Raw genomic sequence first — 19,946 nt, 5'->3', positions numbered from 1 at the left:
TTGCCCTAGGATCAAGTTTGTCTCGATGTAAGGGCTGAACATGAACAAAACAGATGCATCCAAAGACTTTAAGATGAGACAAGTCCACCTTTCTGTTCTTGATTATCTCCATTGGAGATTTGAACCCCAAAACCCTACTAGGTAACCTGTTGATCAGGTAAGCAGCTGTCATGACGCCTTGAGACCAAAAACGTTTTGGTACATTCATTTGTAACATCAATGCCCTAGTTTTTTCAAGGAGATCACGGTTTTTTCTCTCGGCAACACCATTTTGCTAGGGTGTGCCAACACAACTAGTTTGATGTATGATTCCATTGTTACTCAAATATTGAGTCATGACTTGGGACATGTATTCGGTGCCATTATCAGACCTTAGGGTTTTGATTTGAGAAGAAAAATGATTTTTAACAAGGTTGTGAAAGTCTTTAAACACTTCCATCACCTCACTTTTTGATTTTAACAAATATAACCAGGTGGTTCTTGAATAATCATCAACAAAAATTATGAAATATTTATAACCATCAAATGATTCACTTGAAGGTCCCCATATATCAGAGTGTACAAGCTCAAAAGGTTGAAAAACTCTAGACATCGAAGACCCTAGTGGTAGTCTTGTTGCCTTTGACAAATGGCAAGTTTCACAGTGGGTTGATTCTTTGCCTAAATCAGGAAATAAGGTGGACAAGATAGGTTGAGATGGATGGCCTAGTCGTTGGTGCCACAAGGAGACAGCTTGAATGGAGTTATGGATGGATTTTGACTTGGCATGGAACCCACAGGAAGAGCTTTTCGATATGTAATAGAGACCATCAATGAAAAACCCCTCACCAATCGTCCTCTTGGTTATACAATCCTGAAAAATGACATTTTTTGGTGAAAAAATGGCCAAACAATTTAAGGAATTTGTGATTCTTCCCACTGAGAGAAGTTGAAATGGAAAAGATGGGACATATAGGGCCGTAGACTCTATTTGATCAGATATCAGATGGATTTTTCCCTTTCCTACAATCCTAGCACCTTCACCATTAGCAACAGATACATGTGAATGATTATGTAGTTTCTCAAATTTATGTAACTTTGACATTTGATTAGTCATATGGTCTGTGGCACCAGAATCTACAACCCAAAAATCATGTAACTCATTTATTTTAAGAGCATTTTGGAAAGCAGTTACAATACCTTTCAAATCTGTCTGAGGTACACAATCAGCATCAGCTAAAAAACCTGCAAATTTGCCCATCAATGCAGTAGTACTTCCATCTTCATGATCAACAGATCCTTCCTTTCTTCCCTTCTTTTGTTGGAGATACGCTGCGAACTCATTTAACAGGGTGGCAGGATTTGCAGTGAACTGTTGATAGGTATCAAAACTGTTGATAGATGAAGATGTTGTAGTGTTGGCACGAGGGTGTGCTCGACTTGTCTTGGGTGCGGATTTATCCTTCATGAAGTCAGGTTTGAGTTCTGGATGTAGGATCCAGCACTTGTCTCTCACATGCCCGATGTTGTCACAATGTAGGCACTTCAAATGAGGATTTTTCCCTTTATACCTTTTTTCATTTGTCAGGTAAGCCCTAGCTTCTGTCACGTTGGTTTTTATACCATTATTCATGACTTTTCTCCTTACTTCCTCACGTTGGATAGTTGCACAGACACTAGTGAAAGATGGTAGCTCCGGGTTCATGAGAATGTGACTTCTCAAATCCTCATATTCTGAACTTAAGCTAGACAATAATTGAAAAATTTTATCTTCTTCAGTTCTTTTAAGGAGCACTGAGGAATCAATAGTGTGAGGTCTGTACACATCTAACTCATTCCACATGCTTCTCAAAGAACCAAGATGTTGAACAAAGCTTTTACCTTCTTGCTGTATATTGGAGATATCCTTTTTGAGTTGAAAGATGCGAGCTGCATTGTTTTGATTTCCATACATCTCCTTCACGGTGGTCCAAAGAGTGAGAGACGACTCGGAATAGCTGAAGATTTCAGCAACCTTCCTTTCCATAGAATTTAACAACCATGACATGACCAGTTGATCTTTACATAGCCATCCTCCAAATTCTGGAGAAGAAGCATCTGGTGCAGGTTGACTGCCATTGATGAAACCAAGCTTGGATCTTCCACCGAGAGCAAGACTAACAGCCCTTGCCCATGGCAAATAATTAAACTCATTCAATAACACTGAACTTAGACGTTGGTTTGGATTGATATCCATTTCAGATGCACTTATAGATGGAGAAGCAATGATGCTTACATCCTCTGGACTTCCATCTGCCATTGTTTTTGAAAAATTAACACAACAGTTTCGATATACAGAACAGGCTCAGAATGATGCCCGCTCTGATACCATGTTGCTTTTTGTGGTATTCTGTCTATTATATTTCTATTATATTCATACAAAGGTTACACAAAATATATATAAGAGTTTGAATGAGTTGCAAACCGCACTCAACACTCATGACAGCCAGCATAGGATGCCATGCACTCAACACTTTCGACAGCCATCATAGGATGCCACACTAATCTCCTTAAATCATGCAAATCATCTCTCTCTCCTAAAAGCATGCAAGACAGCTAATCTTCCTTGAGACATAGGGAGCCACACGGCACTTGAAATGATGAATAAGAACAAGAAGAAAAAGAAGGCTATTAACTAAATAAAAAACCTAATGGAGTTGACCCTAATCATGAGTAGTCAAAAATAATAACCGGTGGTCCTTCCTTGGTGGTCCTTCCTTCAATAAGAACCGTGATCGCTGTGTGGGGGGAGTGGGTGTCATTGTTAGGGATGAAAAATGAGTCTTTGTGGCTGCTGCGTGTAATTTTTTCTGCAATATCTCATCTCCCCTCCTGGCGGAAGCTTTTGTAGCTAAAGAATGTGTGGTTTGGCCAGCATCCAAGGGATTCAGTAACTTGTTAGTTAAAAGTGATTCTTTTCAGATCATAGGGCCCTTCATCCAATCTGTCCTCGATTGGGAACATCATTGAGGATATGAAGGCTTTGCTCCCTACGATCACTGAAGATATTTGTACCCATGTCCGTCGCCAAGCCAATACCATTGAGCTTTGTCTAGCTCGCTATAGTCTATCCATAGGTAGTAGTTATCAATGGTTGTACTCTCCCCCTCCCTTCATTATTGATCTCCTTGTGGAGCAATCGATGTAATTGGGCTAGGGGTTCCTTTGTGTTTCCTCAGGGCCAGCCCATGCCTAGTGCAAGCAGGGCAATCGTCCGGGGCCCAAAAATATTGGGAGCACCAAAATTATTAGGGTGATATATTTATATATATTTTCATAAGAGTATAAATTTATAAAATTTGGTTCAATGACACAGAAATTTAAGTAGAAGTGATGGTTTGGTCATTTGAAAATAATGAGAGGTCTTCGGTTCAAAACACCACATGTGCTTATTTACTTTCTAATTTTTACGAATTTCTTTTCATAAGAGTATAAATTTATAAAATTTGGTTAAAGGATCAAGAAGTTTAATTAGAAGCAATGGTTTTTGTTGTTTAAAATTAAAAGGAGGTCCTAAGTTCGAAACGCTATGTGCATGTTTATTTTTTTCAATTTTTACAAATTTTTGTTTGGTTGTTAATTTATTTTTAGTTATGTGGGTTGTTATTTTTAAATATTTGTTTCAATTCAAATCTAATCTTCAACAATGAGTAATACGTAGACCAAATTTTTAGTGCAAATTTGTAAATTATATGACGTGTTATCAAAGTATTTAATTTAATGCCCATTCATTACTAATACATATCAATTAAAGACTCGAAAACATCATTATTTTTTTAGTCCCATATTGACAAGGTTAGTAAATAAGAAAAAACACCTCATGATTTACAAAAACATTTTCAAAGTTCAAATGGAAAACAAAACTCATCATCTATCTACTTATAAGCCCAAAGTTGTTTGGTTTTCTTCTCTCAATATAAAATAAATTAGTCTTTTTGTGTTTCTAAATTATTGAGTTTGAAATGTTTTTCTAAGTATAATTTTATCAATGTCTTACGTGTGAAAATAAATAATTTTCTTATATGAAGTTAGGACACTTTTTTTGGCTTTGCCCTGGGCCTCAAAAATCTCTGGACCGGCCCTGTGTTTCCTCCCTACCTGGATTGTACTATCTTTGGTTTTTGGCTTATTTGGCCTCAGCCGCTATCGAATATACTATCGTGTTATATCACAAAAAAAAAAAAAAAGGATACAAAATTAAGTTACACTAATTTAAGAAAGCTAAACTAATTTATAACCCACCCAATTCCTATATATATTAGCATCACATGTAAGAAAGTGTATATATATATTGAATCCTACCGTATATATTGAGCATATGTCTACTTCTCCATTTGTTTTCTTATATATCCTAATTTTTTTTATTGAAATTTAACAAATCATCTACACTAACAAATTTATTTATTTATTTTTCTTTTCAAAACTTACAATAACAAAGGAATGCCAATGCAAATTTCCGCCTTATTTTGATTGACGAATATGTACTTGCAAAAGAATCAACACCTTTGATCAAAGACCAAAAGCCTTACGCGTCCACTACGAGTGGGCCGGTGGTTTGGTCAAAGGACCTCCGATGCCTAAGTCAGAAACTTTGAGAGAATGAGTGTTTGGCTTTTCTATATGGCAAAAGGCTTCTTGAATTTTCGAGATAAAGTAGGTATTTATAGGAGAGAATGAGGAAGTGGGTAGACCCTCTTTAGGAGTGGCCGGCCCTAGGTGGTATTTTAGTGGAAATATTCCAAGATATTTTTGTAAATAAATATTTTGGAATAAATAGGTAAATATCCTAAATAAATGGAATTAGGATTATTTATTTGAAAAAAGTCTTTTCTAATTAATAATGTATTTATGATAAGAATAATGAATTATTCTATCATAACTACCTTTGACTTTTCTTACGGGCAAAGGTGCCTTGAACAATCATTGATCTCTGCCTACTCTACCTTAGTTGTGTGTGGTGAATGAGAATGCTCTTTGCTCATTTAATAGGGGCAGTCTTGTCCTTCTTGAGAAATAATCCACGTGTCAGCTCCATGATTTTTAGGATTATTTTTGGCTCCCAAAGAAGCTCCTGTAGAGAAAAATCCAAAGAAAAAAATTTTGAATTTTTTCATAAACCACTAAAACAAGGTACAAGCCCAAGAATGGAGGAGTAGAAAATTTAGTCATGTGAAAGAGAGCAAGTGATTCATTTTCTTATACAAACTAAACTAGTAGAATGTAGATACAAACTGAGACTAATGAACGTGGGTAATTTTTTGAAATCGTATATAGTTGGGACTTAGAAATATGTCATTTTTGTTGTACACAAGCTCTTAATGTAAAGTTAGTAGTGTGCAGACAAAAAAATGAGAGACTGATTGAAATTGTGTGTAGGCCTTTTTAGTTGCACAGAGGCTCTTATTATAAAGTAGTAACTAAAACTATCTCGGAGGAAATGAATGCGCACCTCTTTCGATCGATCACTAAGCAGGAGATTAAAGAGGCGGCGTTCCACATGGGTGGTTTGAAGACGCCAGGCCCTAATGGGTTTCAAGGGTTTTCTACCAATCCTTTTAGGATATTATCGCGGAGGATGTGAATGGGCTGGTGGAGGACTTTGTCAGTGGGAGAGAGGTCTCGAGAAAGTTGAACTCCACTCACATCGTTCTCATCCTGAAGATTGCAAAACCGACCTTGGTGAGCCAATTTAGGCCGATAAGTTTATGTAATTACTCATATAAAACCTTCTCAAAGCTGCTGGCAAATATATTAAAGCATTGGTTGCCTGGAATCATTTCCCCGGCCCAAAATGCGTTTGTGGAAGGCTGACAAATTTAGGATAATATTTTGGTTGCCCATAAGGTGTTCACTTCCTAAAACTCCGAAAGGTGAAAACAAAATTTGAGCTTGCAATGAAGATTGATATGAACAAGGCATATGACAGGATTGAGTGGGATATTCTGGAGGCGGTCATGGTTCGTATGGGTTTTAGTGGGTGGTGGATAAGGGTGGTAATGGGTTGTGTCTCCACAATGGATTTTTTTTATTCTTGTGAATGGACAACCGTGGAAACATTTTAAATCATCCTAGGGGCTTCGGCATGGAGACCCCCTAACTCCATACTTTTTCCTCATTGTCACTGATATGCTTTCGAGGTTAATTCAAGGTGTTGTGGATGGTGGCTTCTTTGAGGGCATTCATTTAAGTATGCACGGCCATGTCTGTCCCACCTACTGTTTGTTGACGATACTCTTATTTACCTACGCACCTCTCGGTTCAATTGCTAGAACATTATCCAGCTCTTGAAGGCCTATTGTATAACTTCGGGTCAGGAGGTTAGCACGCAGAAATCATCCTTTTTTTTTTAGGCCAACACCTCGAGGGTGTTCCGGAATGAATTTGTGGTTATCCAGGGTATGCCATATGTGTTAGACCCGGGAAATTATTTGGGCATCCCAACCATGCAGGGAAGGTCGAAGTGGAGGGCCCTGGCATTTGTTAAAGCTAAGGTAATGGCAAAGATCTAAGGGTGGAAGCAAGGTTTTTATCCCAGACTGGCAGGGAGGTGTTGATAAAAGCTGTAACTCTGGCAATTCCTGCCTACCTGATAAACATTTTCTGTTTCCCCAACAACATTTGCAATGATATTGATGCGGCTGTGGCCAATTTTTGGTGGGTGCAAAGGCCGGGGGAAAGAAGAATCCAATGGGTAAGTCGTGAAATTTTTGGTCTGCCAAAGCAGGATAAAGGTATGGGTTTTCGCAACCTGAAAAAGTTCAATCTTGTGTTATTAGCCAAGCAATGTTGGGGTTTTATCCACTCCCCAAACTCTCTTTGGGCCTAGTTCATCAGGCAACGCTATTTTCCTGACTACTATTTTTTTGAAGCGCGGAAGGGGGGTCGATCCTCATGGGCCTTGGCTAGCCTATTAGCGGGAAGAGACATAATCACTCAGGGCGCTTATTGGCAAATTTTGAAAAGAGAACATACACGGGTCTGGGCTGATTGTTGGATCCTAAATGTGCCTTCTGGGCATCCTACCCCAGCTTAGGGAGTCTCGGTGAATCTTGATCTATGTGTATCAGCTTTGATTGATCCGGTTACCAGGTTTTGGCACCAGGATGCAATTGACAATGATGTTACAGTCGAAGATCATCAGGCTATCCTCGATAAGCCAATTGATGGGATGGAGTGCATGGACCGGTTAATTTGGCATGCTGATAGTCTGGGTCAATATACTGTAGAGTCTGGATACCACTGGTTCTATGTTCTGAATCACCGGGCCCGAAGTCACCGCCCCTCTTCATCAACAGCTATTGACTCTCGAGTGTGGAAATGCATTTGAAATATATTGGCTGCTCCAAAAGTCAAGAATTTTATGTGGCGAGTGCTTTGGGGGGCTACAACTACTAAACGAGATTTATTTAGATGGAGGTGTGCGATCTCGCCTTTGTGTCCATTCTGTTTTGAACAAGAGGAGTCGATAGAACATGCATTGATTCTTTGCCCATGGGTGGAACATGTGTGGTTTGGCAGCCCCTTGGATGAGGGTGGACAAACGTGGAGTAACTGCCCTCCATACATGGCTGGATACCATTTGGCGAAGCCTGCCAGATGGTGTTGAGTAAGGAGGAAAACCATGTTGTATAATGCTTTCACGTGCTGGTCAATTTGGAAAGCAAGATGCGATAGGTTTTTAATTCTAGACTCTCATCCCAGGCCCATACTGTACTAACCATTGCAAATCCTTACTCAGCTTTCTTGGAATCGCAGTCTGAGGTCCACACACACCGGGGTTCTAATAAGGCTAGTACACGGGTTTGGGAACCCCTCCCAGTTGGGATCATGAAGGTAAATGTTGATGCTAGCTAGAAGCAAGTCGATGGATTTAGCCATATTGAGGTTGTGACTCATGATTCTTACTCTCGATGCTTGGTGGTTAGGAGGAGGATAATTAGAGCCGCTAATGCTCTAATGGCAGAGGCGAGGGGAGTTCTAGAGAGCTGCATCATGGCACGGCAAAGGGGGTTTTCTCACATTGTGGTTGAATCAGATTCAAATGAGGTTATCAATTGGCTGAATGGGTGTTTTGAGCAAGGTTCGTGGGAGCTTTTTCCAGTTCTGTGTGAGATACACAGGGAAGGGGAGGCCTTCGGCTCGTGTGACTAGTTTTGGGTTCCAAGATCAGCCAATGAAGCAACGGATTACGTGGCATCGCATGCTGGTGTGGAGATGTGCGACTTTGTCTGGGTCTGAAGACCCCCATCTTCGTTTGTCCGTGTTCTGAACAAAGATGGTCTTCCCTGTCCTCTCTCTTAGCTGTAGCTTTGGTAGAAGTAAGGGTGACATGGTGGTTTGTTGTGTCTTGTTCTCCCCTTTATTTTCTGCTGCTTGTTTGATGTTGTTAGCCTTTGTGGCTTTTTGTTTCTCCCTTCGGCTATGACCCTGGTTAAGGATATTTGCCAGTTTTACACACACGAAAAAATAAAAAATAAAAACTATACTCAATGTTTCCAACTATTCATTTGTCATCTATAAGTATTAGTTGTTTATTCACATCTCGTAAACTACTATTCGAGGAAGGATGGTGTTATACACATTCCTTTTTATCTTTCATATTCTCTTTTCAATTTCAAATAGTCGGATTGAATGTTTAAAGAAGATTAAAGAACGGAAATTAACAAGGGTATGTATAAGATAAAAATGAGTGTGTGGATGATAGCCCCTTTAAGGAATATATATATACACACACACTATAAACCAAAGAATTTATTGTTCCTAAGCACATGAATTGACTATATACATACAGTAAAATCACGCTAGATATAAATATGAAGAAACAAAGCAAATAATATAAAAAAAAAAAACATGCAGTTATTTCGAGAATACGGGTAAATCACATAAATCTCAATAATAATAATAATTAAATGTAGTATAATATGTTCATCAACAATAAATGCAATCACACAAGATATTTTATCATGAACAAGCTATGTATATAAATTTATGCTCTGGTAACGCAATTAACCGAAACTCACGCTAAGCGCATCACACCTGGATCCTAGAATGCCTAATGAGTGTAAGTGCAAGTGCAGTGTGAACACACACGTGAAACATGCCCCAACCGTAGAACAGGTATAATACAAGTGAAAGCATATGTAGATGAGCAGATAAAGATACATGTATGATCATGCCATATTTGGATTCACAAACTCGTAAATCACAACAACAACAACAATATGTAATATTTCTATTTTTTCTAGATTAAAGTCATGGCATGATATAGTATCGTGCCTGCCTGTCTCCGAAATTCTCGGAGTAAGTCTCTTCTCTACAGAAAATCATTATACGGATTTTTACAGCGAGGGATTACTATATTACGAAAAGCAAGGTTTTTAAAAACTTTTATTTTTGCCCCCTCACACCATTTGTTTTGCCACTCCTCTAGGACTTATTAGCTATACTCAAGTGGAGACAAGGATCATTGGCAGTTTGTGACGTTCACTTCCGATAATGTAGGAAGTTATTATGTGTAAATATTCTTTACATTTATGCACTTTTATTAATGCTCTGATACTACATGCATTGTAATAAGGGTTCATCCCACACTTCACAATCTTAGTTTAATTTAATTTTGATATGAAAAGAAGAAAAAAAGCTATACTTAGTAAGGGGACATAAACATTACCCCTGATAAGCAAGAAAAACAAAATACAGAAAAAGATGGGACATAAACCTTACCCTTCCAAAAAAAAGAAAGAAAAAATATAAACCTTACCCTTTTTAAAAAAGAAAATACAAACAAAAGAGGAGATATAGGCCAAAATCCTCTAAAAAAAAAAAGTATCGGAAATATACATATCTTCGCAGCCTTCATTATGAAAAGAAAACAAAAGATGTACGATAAAAAGTACAATCTAGTATCCTCTAAGCCTTCTTTTCATCATGGTCATAAGCACTGTAATCTTGGCATGAAGCCCATCTCGTACATTGTCAAAAGAATTTAAAATTGCATATTATCTTGCCTTCTTTACAATTAAAGAACCACACACTCCCCCAAAATCCAACGATGAAACCTAGTGCGGAGAAAATATACAACCATGGAAATTGATGCTCAATGTCCACACCTTGGTTATTCTTACTATCTGCATCAATACCCTTTGTTGGCAAACACTCATTTGGAAGTGGAGGGCCACACAATTTTGAATTCCCCTCAAACGCAGAAGCACTGAAAGTTTGGAGCTGAGTGCTTGTTGGGATTGGTCCTTCGAGATTATTGTACGAGACATTTAAACATTTTAAGAAATTAAGGCTGGCCAATGACAACGGGATGTTTCCAGACAAATGATTCATGGAGAGGCTCAAAGTCTCTAGATTTTTGAGGTTGGATATTTGTTCTGGAATGTTGCCGGAAAAGTAGTTGCCAGCAAGTTTCAAGTTATGGAGAATGTATATCTGGCCGATCTCAGTGGGTATTATGCCATGAATGCAATTGAGAGATAGATCTAATGTTGGTGGAAAGCTGGACAATCTTCGCGAGTAAATTAGGTTTAAATGGGTGAAGATAGGCAGGTCAATATAATCGTCTACTTGAGTTGTGGTTGGTTCATGTACCAACCTTGGTAGTCCACAAAGTTCTTTTGGAAATTCACCGGAAATTTTGTTGTCTGCCAAGCCCAAGTAAAAGAGCTTGGGAAGAGTCCCCAACAATCTAGGAATTGGACCTGTAATTCTACTACCTTCCAAAGTCAACATCTCTAGATTCTTGAGTTTTGATAACCATAAAGGCATTTGACCAGTGAAATCACAATTAAAAAAAGCCAACACTCGAACATTTTGGAACCCACCGAAATCAAGCATGCCTTCATCAGCTGGCATTTTCTCGCCCTTAAACGAATATGAGAAGAGGAGTGTTTGAAGACTTTCGCAATGCATTAATATCTTCATTGCCCCAGTGATGTTGGTTAAGCCACTCAGTGAGAGAAAGGACAAAGACTTCAATGAAAGAATTTCAGGTTGTATTTGTCCCTTTAGATTATTTGCAGTCAAACGAATAGCTTTTAGGGACTGGCATGAATAAAGGCTTGTTGGAAATGTACCAGTAAAGTGGTTTCGAAGTAGGTCAAGTTTACTGAGGTGACTAAGTTTCGAGAAATTGAGCATGGAGATATCTCCTCCCAAGTTGTTGACTGCCATATGTATTTCTACAATGTTTGTGCAATTCATCAAAGATGGGGGCAAAGGACCTTCGAAATGGTTGTAATCAAGAGCCAAGAGTTTCAATTTGGAGAGCTTTCCAAAATGGAGAGGGAGCACTCCACTCAACTGATTAAAGGAGATGTCAAGGATTGCGAGGTTGGTGAGGTTGAAAATTTTCTCACTTATGGCTCCTTGGAGTGAATTGGAAGGGAATGCAATTTCTTCGAGTTTGGTGGCATTGTAGATATCTTTGGGGAGTAGCCCTGAGAGGATGTTGTTACCAGCACGAAAAACTTGCAATTTTGAACACTCCCCGAGTCCAGGAGAAATGCTACCATTGAATGCATTGAGGGAAAAATCCAAAAGCCTAATCAAGGGAGAAGAATGAAGACATATAGAGGATGGGATCAAACCTGAGAACCTATTGTTGTGGACGTTGAAACTAGTTAAATTCCGAGCTTGTTGAAAGAATGATGATGGAATTGCACCGTGGAAGCGATTGCTTGACAAATTCAATGTCTGGATATTGTGGGATGGGAGAGAAAAAGGTAGCTTTCCAGAAAGAAGATTAAAGCTTAAATCAAGGATCTCAAGACCATTCAAAGACAAGAAGAATTCAGTTTCAAGTGATCCAGAAAGTGAATTGTGAGAGAGATTCAAGTGAGTGAGGTGTGTGAGATTTCCTAGTGATGATGATGAGGGGAAAATAGCTCCTTTGAGACCTTTGGAGGATAAGAGCAAATGGGTGACCAAACCATCCTGATTACAAGTGATGCCATTCCAACAACAACAGTTAACTGAAGTCCACTTTAAAAGGGGAGAAGATAGGGTGGAGGCGAAGGACAGAAGAGAGTCACGCTCAGTTTGGTTGCATGCATGAACATTTGAAGAGATGATGTGAGAGAATAAGAGGATGAGAAGAAAGACATGAGCCATTGGGTTAGAAAGTAAGCTGGTCTAGCATAGATATGTTTCTTTACATTCGGAATTCTCAAAGGTATATATAGAGCAACTAATTGCATGCATAATCCGAAGTTCTTTCCTGTCTTCTTCCTTTTAGTCTGCAAACTATGAATCATTAATGCTCGAAACGCTAGCGGCAAACATCACTGCAATCTGAAAAATTGGCAAACAACCATAACCGTACAAATGTTTTGAATTAAGGAGGGGCCACCATGAAGGGACCAGAACTTATACCTTTGTTTCAACGCCGTAGTTGGAAAACCAAACGGGGCATTTAATTTAGAGGATTAGAAGAATATGAAGTGACACCGAACGCGGTTTTCATACATACATGTTGTTTAGTATTATCAACATTTCGTATTTGGCGTGCCAAAACTTGAATTGACTCAACTAAATAGAAGTTATCTAGTTTTTGTCTCAGTGAGTCGTCACAATGTAGGTAGGTGCCTAGGTAAATCTAGGCACCGTTTCTTGTTTTAGACACCTAAGAATTAATCGTGTCAATGGCCAGCAGCCTAGGGTCTAGGCAGGCTATGACGGCCTTAAGCAAGGCCTTTTAACATAGCACTTCAAAGTCTACGACGGGCCATGTTTAGCAAATTAGTTGAAGACAACAACATTCAAAAGCACTAATGCCTTTCTTGTTAAGTAATTAAAAAAGTCTTTTTTATTAGGGGCGTTTTGATATAGGCGCCTCGTTTTTTAATTTTTTAGACTAAACATACATTCCTTTTGAAAATTTGATTAAACATTTTCCTAAAATTTTGGTTATTAATTTCAGCTTTTTCACATAAGTTCAATTTTGTTTAGAATTTTAGTTTTTCACAACTTCTCCTGGGCATTTCATTTTTTTTTCTTTTCCTATTATCCCTATATTTATGCATTTATTATCCATCTCTATGCATTTTTTTATTGTTTGTTATAATTTTTAATTTTTTGTGTGAATATAGTACAATATTTACAAAAAAAAATTGTTAGATTTTATTATTTAGAAGATCCAACACATAATAAATATTTGTTTGATTATATAGCTACGTCTAGTTACCTATAATATGGACACATTTAGTTTTATAGTGGATTTGATTTTTTGTATTTCTCGGTACATTTGGAATGTAAATGTACCAAAAGGGTTATCTAATAGAGACATTTGATTTTGTGGTACATTTGGGATTTTTTGTTCATTTGGTCTTTTGGTACATTTGGAATCTAACGTACCAAAAGGGTTACTTGACAATGGGCACATTTGGATTTATGGTACATTTGAAATTTTGGTACATTTGATTTCTCTATATATTTGAAATCTAAATGTACCAAAAGGGTTACATAATAATGGGTACATTTGGTTTTATGGTACATTTGGTTTCTCGGTACATTTGAAATCTAAACATACCAACAGTTGATACTTTTGTTTTCAAATGTACCATAAGTTTTAAGTATATTTTTTATATATCTATACGTGAAAAAAATATGTATTGAAGATTTTTATTGAGACATTTTTAATAGAAAGATATATTTTTTTTAAATACTGATAATAAGGAAATGAGGAATTAGTTAATTAATTTTTTATTTTATTTTATTAAAAAAATATCATTTAATGTGTAGAAGAGGATTGACGAAATTAAATTCCTATATTATAGGCAATTAGTTGCTAAGCTACCTTATGCCTCTATATAAATGCATTTAAATTAAGGAAAATTAATGATATGGAAATTAAATAAATAGAAAATTATTGAGGTGGCAATTGATCAAAGCACCTTAATCAAATCTTTAAAAGGGATGCATGTTTAATCTAACAACTATAGAAAAGATGTAGGGCATTCTAATTTTCCCTTTTTATTAACACCCTACGTAATGTTGAATACACCCCACATAATGTTGAATACATTCCACATTGAAATTTAATATTAAATGACTTATATACCCTATTGTACAATGACAATTTCGACCTTATAAGATTTTAAAAAAAAATAAGAAATTTCTAAATTCACGCCAAATCATCTTTAAAGTATATTTATCTTCAATTCTCAAAACCCCTTTCATCCTCCATTGTAAAATAAAATTCTAACCAATAAAACTAATACGTTGATTGAGATTTTTTTTTACAAATGAAACACGAAATCGATGTTTTAGAAACTTTTCACGAGGTAAGACTCCATATTTTTCATTTTTTTTAGTGATTTCAATGACATCTCCCTATATAAAGTGAGATATTAGTCTTTCAATAGAGAGAATTTAGGGTAGGATCATATTCGTTTGATGAACGATGAAACTTTAAGTTGTTCGAATTTGTGAATTACAAATACTGCAAATACTTGCATGCGATTCCCAGGAAACCATAATATTTTGTTGTGTGTTCAAGCTCTTAGAAGGAATTTAAGGTTTTATGTCATATCATTCCAAGTGCCTGCAGTCATAGGCTGTATCTGCACCATGGTCATGTAGAACCCTCCCAACAATTGCAAGAGAAAATAATCAGCATAAGACATGTGATTATTTTTCTCCTTCTTTTCCCTTTTTATTGGGTTTTCTCATACCCTCCATACTTTATGCATGGTATTTTCATGCATTCTCATTTTTGTGATTGGAAACGAAATTGTAGAAGTCCGAGTTATCTGAATATATGAACGGGGAAGTCTTCTGTAGTGAGTCTTTATATGCAGTGAGTATTTTGTAGTCAAAATCCTTGACAGTAGAATACTTTGAGATGCAGACACCAGTTTGCTCCTTAATTTACTCCCAAGTCAATTTGGTTTACAATAATTAAAAATGAGTATTATAAGATGTGAACGATGTGGGGTGTATGTAGAAAATATAAGATGTATGTTGAGAAAGTGGGTTATGAGGGTGTTATGGGAAATGATGTGAGGTGCATTAAGATAATTGTTAATTAAAAAAGCAAATATGGGGTGTATTAAGTTTGTGGGATGTATTCAACAATACGTGAGGTACTAATATAATACGCCTTAAAAAAAAAAAGAACAGAACATTTGAATTTTGGGGAGTATAGCTAAATACAGAGATGCCTACCGATGGCTACGTATAACCGTTAACAATATCAAAGTGTCGTACATAGAAAATGCAATTGCCTTACAGTAGTCATACAAAATATCAAATATTAAAATATGAACCAAAATCATAAAACATAAGAAAATCCTAAAACTAACCAGATTATACTTCGGTCTATGAGTTAACTCCCTCTTCAGTCTCTTTTGGTCCGAGCAACATCAACAATGTATTGATTCAAGTGCTGACCAAATATTTTCGTAGAGAATGACCCTGTGACATGCTATCGTGCTTCTATACCCCTTCTCTGAGCCATCTGCGGGTCTGTTATGAGTTTAGCCATAGCCAAAGAGAACTCTCACGGGTTACAGTCACACAGAAATCCCGTCTCACCATTCTTCACTGTCTCTACAGGGCCCCCACTGTTGCACAAAATGACAGGTTTATGAGCAGCCATTGCCTCCAGAGGTACAATGCCAAATGCTCATCCTGCATTTTTGAATATCTCATCAATTTCATTCTCCCCACAATATCTGATCAACAACAACAACAACAAAGCCTTTTCCCACTAAGTGGGGTCGGCTATATGAATCCTAGAACGCCATTGCGCTCGGTTTTGTGTCATGTCCTCTGTTAGATCCAAGTACTCTAAGTCTTTTCTTAGAGTCTCTTCCAAAGTTTTCCTAGGTCTTCCTCTACCCCTTCGGCCCTGAACCTCTGTCCCGTAGTCACATCTTTGAACCGGAGCGTCAGTAGGCCTTCTTTGCACATGTCCAAATCACCGGAACCGATTTTCTCTCATCTTTCCTTCAATTTCGGCTACTCCTACTTTACCTCGGATATCCTCATTCCCAGTCTTATCCTTTCTCGTGTGCCCACACATCCCACGAAGCATTCTCATCTCCGCCACACCCATTTTGTGTACGTGTTGATGCTTCACCGCCCAACATTCTGTGTCATACAACATCGCTGACCTTATTGCCGTCCTATAAAATTTTCCCTTGAGTTTTAGTGGCCTACGACGGTCACACAACACCCCGGATGCACTCTTACACTTCATCCATCCAGCTTGTATTCTATGGTTGAGATCTCCATCTAATTCTCCGTTCTCTTGCACGATAGATCCTAGGTAGCGAAAACGGTCGCTTTTTGTGATCTTCGCTATATTGCTCCGGTCATTAGTGTGGATAAGTATATAAATGGATAGAGATAGGAAAGCAAACACAAGATGTACGTGGTTCACCCAGATTGGCTACGTCCACGGAATAGAGGAGTTCTCATTAATTGTGAAGGGTTTACACAAGTACATAGGTTCAAGCTCTCCTTTAGTGAGTACAAGTGAATGATTTAGTACAAATGACATTAGGAAATATTGTGGGAGAATGATCTCGTAATCACGAAACTTCTAAGTATCGGAGTGTGGTATCGTCTTGACTTGCCTTATCTGTCTCATAGGTAGATGTGGCATATTCTCTGGAAGTACTCTTCCTCCAGCCAGGGGTGGTATCTTTAACTGGTGGAGCTGCACAAGGTAATGTATCAATTTCACTTGAAGCTTACTTGTAGTTTCAGGCTTGGTCAAGCGCGATACAAACCATGTAGTAGGAGTCCCCCAAGTCGCCGAGCTAGGGGATCTGCTGAAAGAGGTGATAGACAAGGTAAGCAATCAGAGCTCCGGCTGATTGTTCACATTCTCCCTATCTTGCAGGCAGCATGAAGGATAAAAAGAAGAAAATGAGAAGAGATGATATAGGATACTTTTGCTTTTGAAGAAGTAACTTTCCACAGGCTTATTCTTAAACTGAGCTAGAGGGTTTTCTGGTTTCCTCCAGAGTATAAGGCCGACTGAAGAATTTGAGGGTCAAAACAAGTCCATCAAATCTAGAGTACGTTCGACCCTGCTGATATGGGATACTTTTGCTTTGACAGAGTAATGGATGTATCGGCATGTGTGTTGTTACAGTTGTCTCCACATGCTTCCTTGTATCCTTCTCCCTTGCCCTATCTGTTCCTCAGGCAGATGCGGTATCTTCCCTGGAAGTATAAGATGTTGAAGATGAGTACTCGAGAGCAATGTCAGGTAAGTAATCAGGTAAGGGGTTCCAGGCAGTCAGTTCCTGGTTGGAAGCTTGATTCCAAATGCTGACTGATTGCTCTCTTTCTCCTTGTCTTGCAGGTAAGAACAAGGCCAAAGGAAAAGACAGGGAAAAAGCATGATATGAGATACTCTTGCTTTTAACCCTGATGATATGAGATATTCTTGCTCTAGTATAACTTGTTTGCAGAGGTATTATCGGGGGGGGGAAAAAGCTGAATATTTCGAAAGGCTTCGTTGGGAGTGCCCTATCAGATATGAGGAAGGGTTGAGCATTTTTGCAGGTTTGCCTGTCCGTTGGGGATGGAGGTCGACATATATAGGAGTCTCCTTAACAACAAGTAGTAATGTTATTCCTTTACCCTACTTGGTCATAGCACGGTAGTGAAAGCTGCCAGCTTCACATGTTTTAACTCTGTCAGAGCACTTTGAAAAAGTGGTCTGTGGTATCTGGAAAGCTGATGTTGCGTGTAAAGATTACAGACAACTTTATCCAAGGAGATCCAGCTCTTGAAGTTGGGAAAGTGTTGCCTCTTCGGTTTTCGAACAAGCAATCCTATCGGGGATCTGGCTCTCGAGATTCAGAGAACGATGCTTCTTCGATTTTTGAGAAAGCAATCATGCTGGGGGTCTGGCTCTCAAGATTCGGAGAGCGGTGTCTCTTTGATTTTTGAGAAAGTAATCATGTTGGGAGTCTGGCTCTCGAGATTCGGAGGGCGGTGCCTCTTCGATTTTGGAGCAAGCAATCTTATTGGGAGTGTTTTCTCGAATGTGAGTAAAGGTTGGGCATGTTTGCTAGTCTACCTTGCCACAAAGCACAGATGTTGACACACATGGACTTTCCAATTATCTAGCAATGGTACTGTTCCTTTACCCTCTCTTCGATTTTTGAGAAAGTAGTCATGTTGGGAGTCTGGCTCTCGAGATTCGGAGGACGGTGCCTCTTTGATTTTGGAGCAAGCAATCTTGTTGGGAGTGTTTTCTCGAATGTGAGTAAAGGTTGGGTATGTTTGCTAGTCTACCTTGCCACGAAGCACAGAGGTTGACACACAGGGACTTTCCAATTATCCAGCAGTGGTACTGTTCCTTTACCCTTGTGGGTAATAATATGGTAGCTAGACCTTCAAAATTTATGTGTCTAAACTTTGTTAGTGCTGTTTCTTTGCTATTCTTTTACACTTCTTCAGGGGATATGTGGGCACACAAGAAATGATAAGATTGGAAATGAGGATATTCGAGGTAAAGTAGGAGTAGCCGAAATTGAAGGAAAGATGAGAGAAAATCGGTTCAGATGATTTGGACATGTGCAAAGAAGGCCTACTGACGCTCCGGTTCGAAGATGTGACTATGGGACAGAGGTTCAGGGCCAAAGGGGTAGAGGAAGACCTAGGAAAACTTTGGAAGAGACTCTAAGAAAAGACTTAGAGTACTTGGATCTAACGGAGGACATGACACAAAACGAGCGCAATGGCGTTCTAGGATTCATATAGCCGACCCCACTTAGTGGGAAAAGGCTTTGTTGTTGTTGTTGTTGGTCAGAGTGATGTAGTGGGAGCTGCAAGCTTCACGTGCTCAACTTTGGCAGAGAACTTTGGCAAAGTTATATGTGGTACCCATACGCTACTGTTGCGTGTGGGAAGTGGGTGATTGAACAGTAAGACTCATGTGCTTTCTACTTCATGAGAAGTCTTCGACAGAATGCCCATAATTTCAGCAAAGCTGAGTGTGCGTGTGACAGGTGCTGACAAGGCTGGAAAAGTAGGTGCCTCTTCGATTTCTGAGATTGGCCCTCGTGGTCTCTGAGCAGCCCAGCTTTTGAGAAAGCAAGCGCCTCTTCAATTTCTGAGATCGGCCTTCGTGGTCTTTGAGCAGCCCAGCTTTTGAGAAAGCAAACGCCTCTTCGATTTCTGAGATCGACCCTCGTGGTCTCTGAGCAGCCCAGCTTTTGAGAAAGCAAACACCTTTTCGATTTCTGAGCAGGCGCCTCTTCGATTTTTGAAGCTCCGTCGAGTGCAGATTTTTATAGGGGCTGGCATTCTGTTCCAAAGCACACTTGAATCTCCACCAGTAGAAGCTCTATTCTTGCACTTCTAAGATCTTGATTTGTCCGACCTCTTCTCTCTTCAACACCTTTGAAAATGTCTGGCCCCTCCGACCGTCGTTTTGACTTGAACCTTGTTGAAGAGGCAACCTCGCCTTCTCCAGACAACATATGGCGTCCATCATTCGTCTCCCCTACTAGTCCTCTTACCATTTGGGATTCCGTGATGAAGAATGATATGACCGCTGCGGTGGTGGCCAGGAACCTTCTCACTCCCAAAGATAATAGACTACTTTCCAAACGGTCTAATGAGTTAGCTGTTAAGGATTCTCTGGCTCTCAGTGTTCAGTGTGCAGGCTCTGTGTCTAATATGGCCCAACGCCTATTTGCTCGAACCCGCCAAGTTGAATCATTGGTGGCTGAAGTAATGAGTCTCAAACAGGAGATTAGAGGGCTCAAGCATGAGAATAAACAGTTGCACCGGCTCGCACTTGACTATGCTACAAACATGAAGAGGAAGCTTGACCAGATGAAGGAATCTGATGGTCAGGTTTTACTTGATCATCAGAGATTTGTGGGTTTGTTCCAAAGGCATTTATTGCCTTCGTCTTCTGGGACTGTACTGCGTAATGAAGCTCCAAATGA

At 38.9% G+C, this 19,946-nt stretch overlaps 1 protein-coding gene and 1 long non-coding RNA gene across 2 annotated transcripts; one reads left to right on the top strand and one right to left on the bottom strand.

Moving 5' to 3' along the window:
* The first annotated feature begins 6,424 nt into the window (after positions 1-6,424).
* On the top strand, positions 6,425-8,520 carry LOC139194282 (uncharacterized). Its single transcript, XR_011579040.1, has 2 exons — positions 6,425-7,851; positions 7,944-8,520. It is a non-coding gene; the product is annotated as an uncharacterized lncRNA (long non-coding RNA).
* Positions 8,521-9,664: 1,144 nt separating this feature from the next.
* Positions 9,665-12,135, bottom strand: LOC139194823 (receptor-like protein 2). The gene is made up of 2 exons (XM_070819741.1): positions 10,128-12,135; positions 9,665-9,690 (listed from the first exon to the last, which is right to left on the bottom strand). Exons 1-2 carry the CDS (start codon positions 12,133-12,135, stop codon positions 9,665-9,667), a joined length of 2,034 nt encoding a protein of 677 aa, XP_070675842.1.
* Positions 12,136-19,946: the final 7,811 nt, after the last annotated feature.

Source organism: Malus domestica, chromosome 03 (assembly GCF_042453785.1).
Source record: "Malus domestica chromosome 03, GDT2T_hap1".
NCBI lineage: Eukaryota > Viridiplantae > Streptophyta > Magnoliopsida > Rosales > Rosaceae > Malus > Malus domestica.
This window is presented reverse-complemented; position numbering and strand designations above follow the sequence as displayed.

What these genes read in the sequence shown, in the direction of transcription:
- LOC139194823 (XM_070819741.1), bottom strand. Translation starts at nt 12,135, where the DNA reads ATGGCTCATGTCTTTCTTCTCATCCTCTTATTCTCTCACATCATCTCT. An exon ending in AGATAGTAAGAATAACCAAG is followed by an intron (nt 9,691 to 10,127) that starts GTGTGGACATTG and finishes CTTGCTTATCAG; the next exon opens with GGGTAATGTTTATGTCCCCT.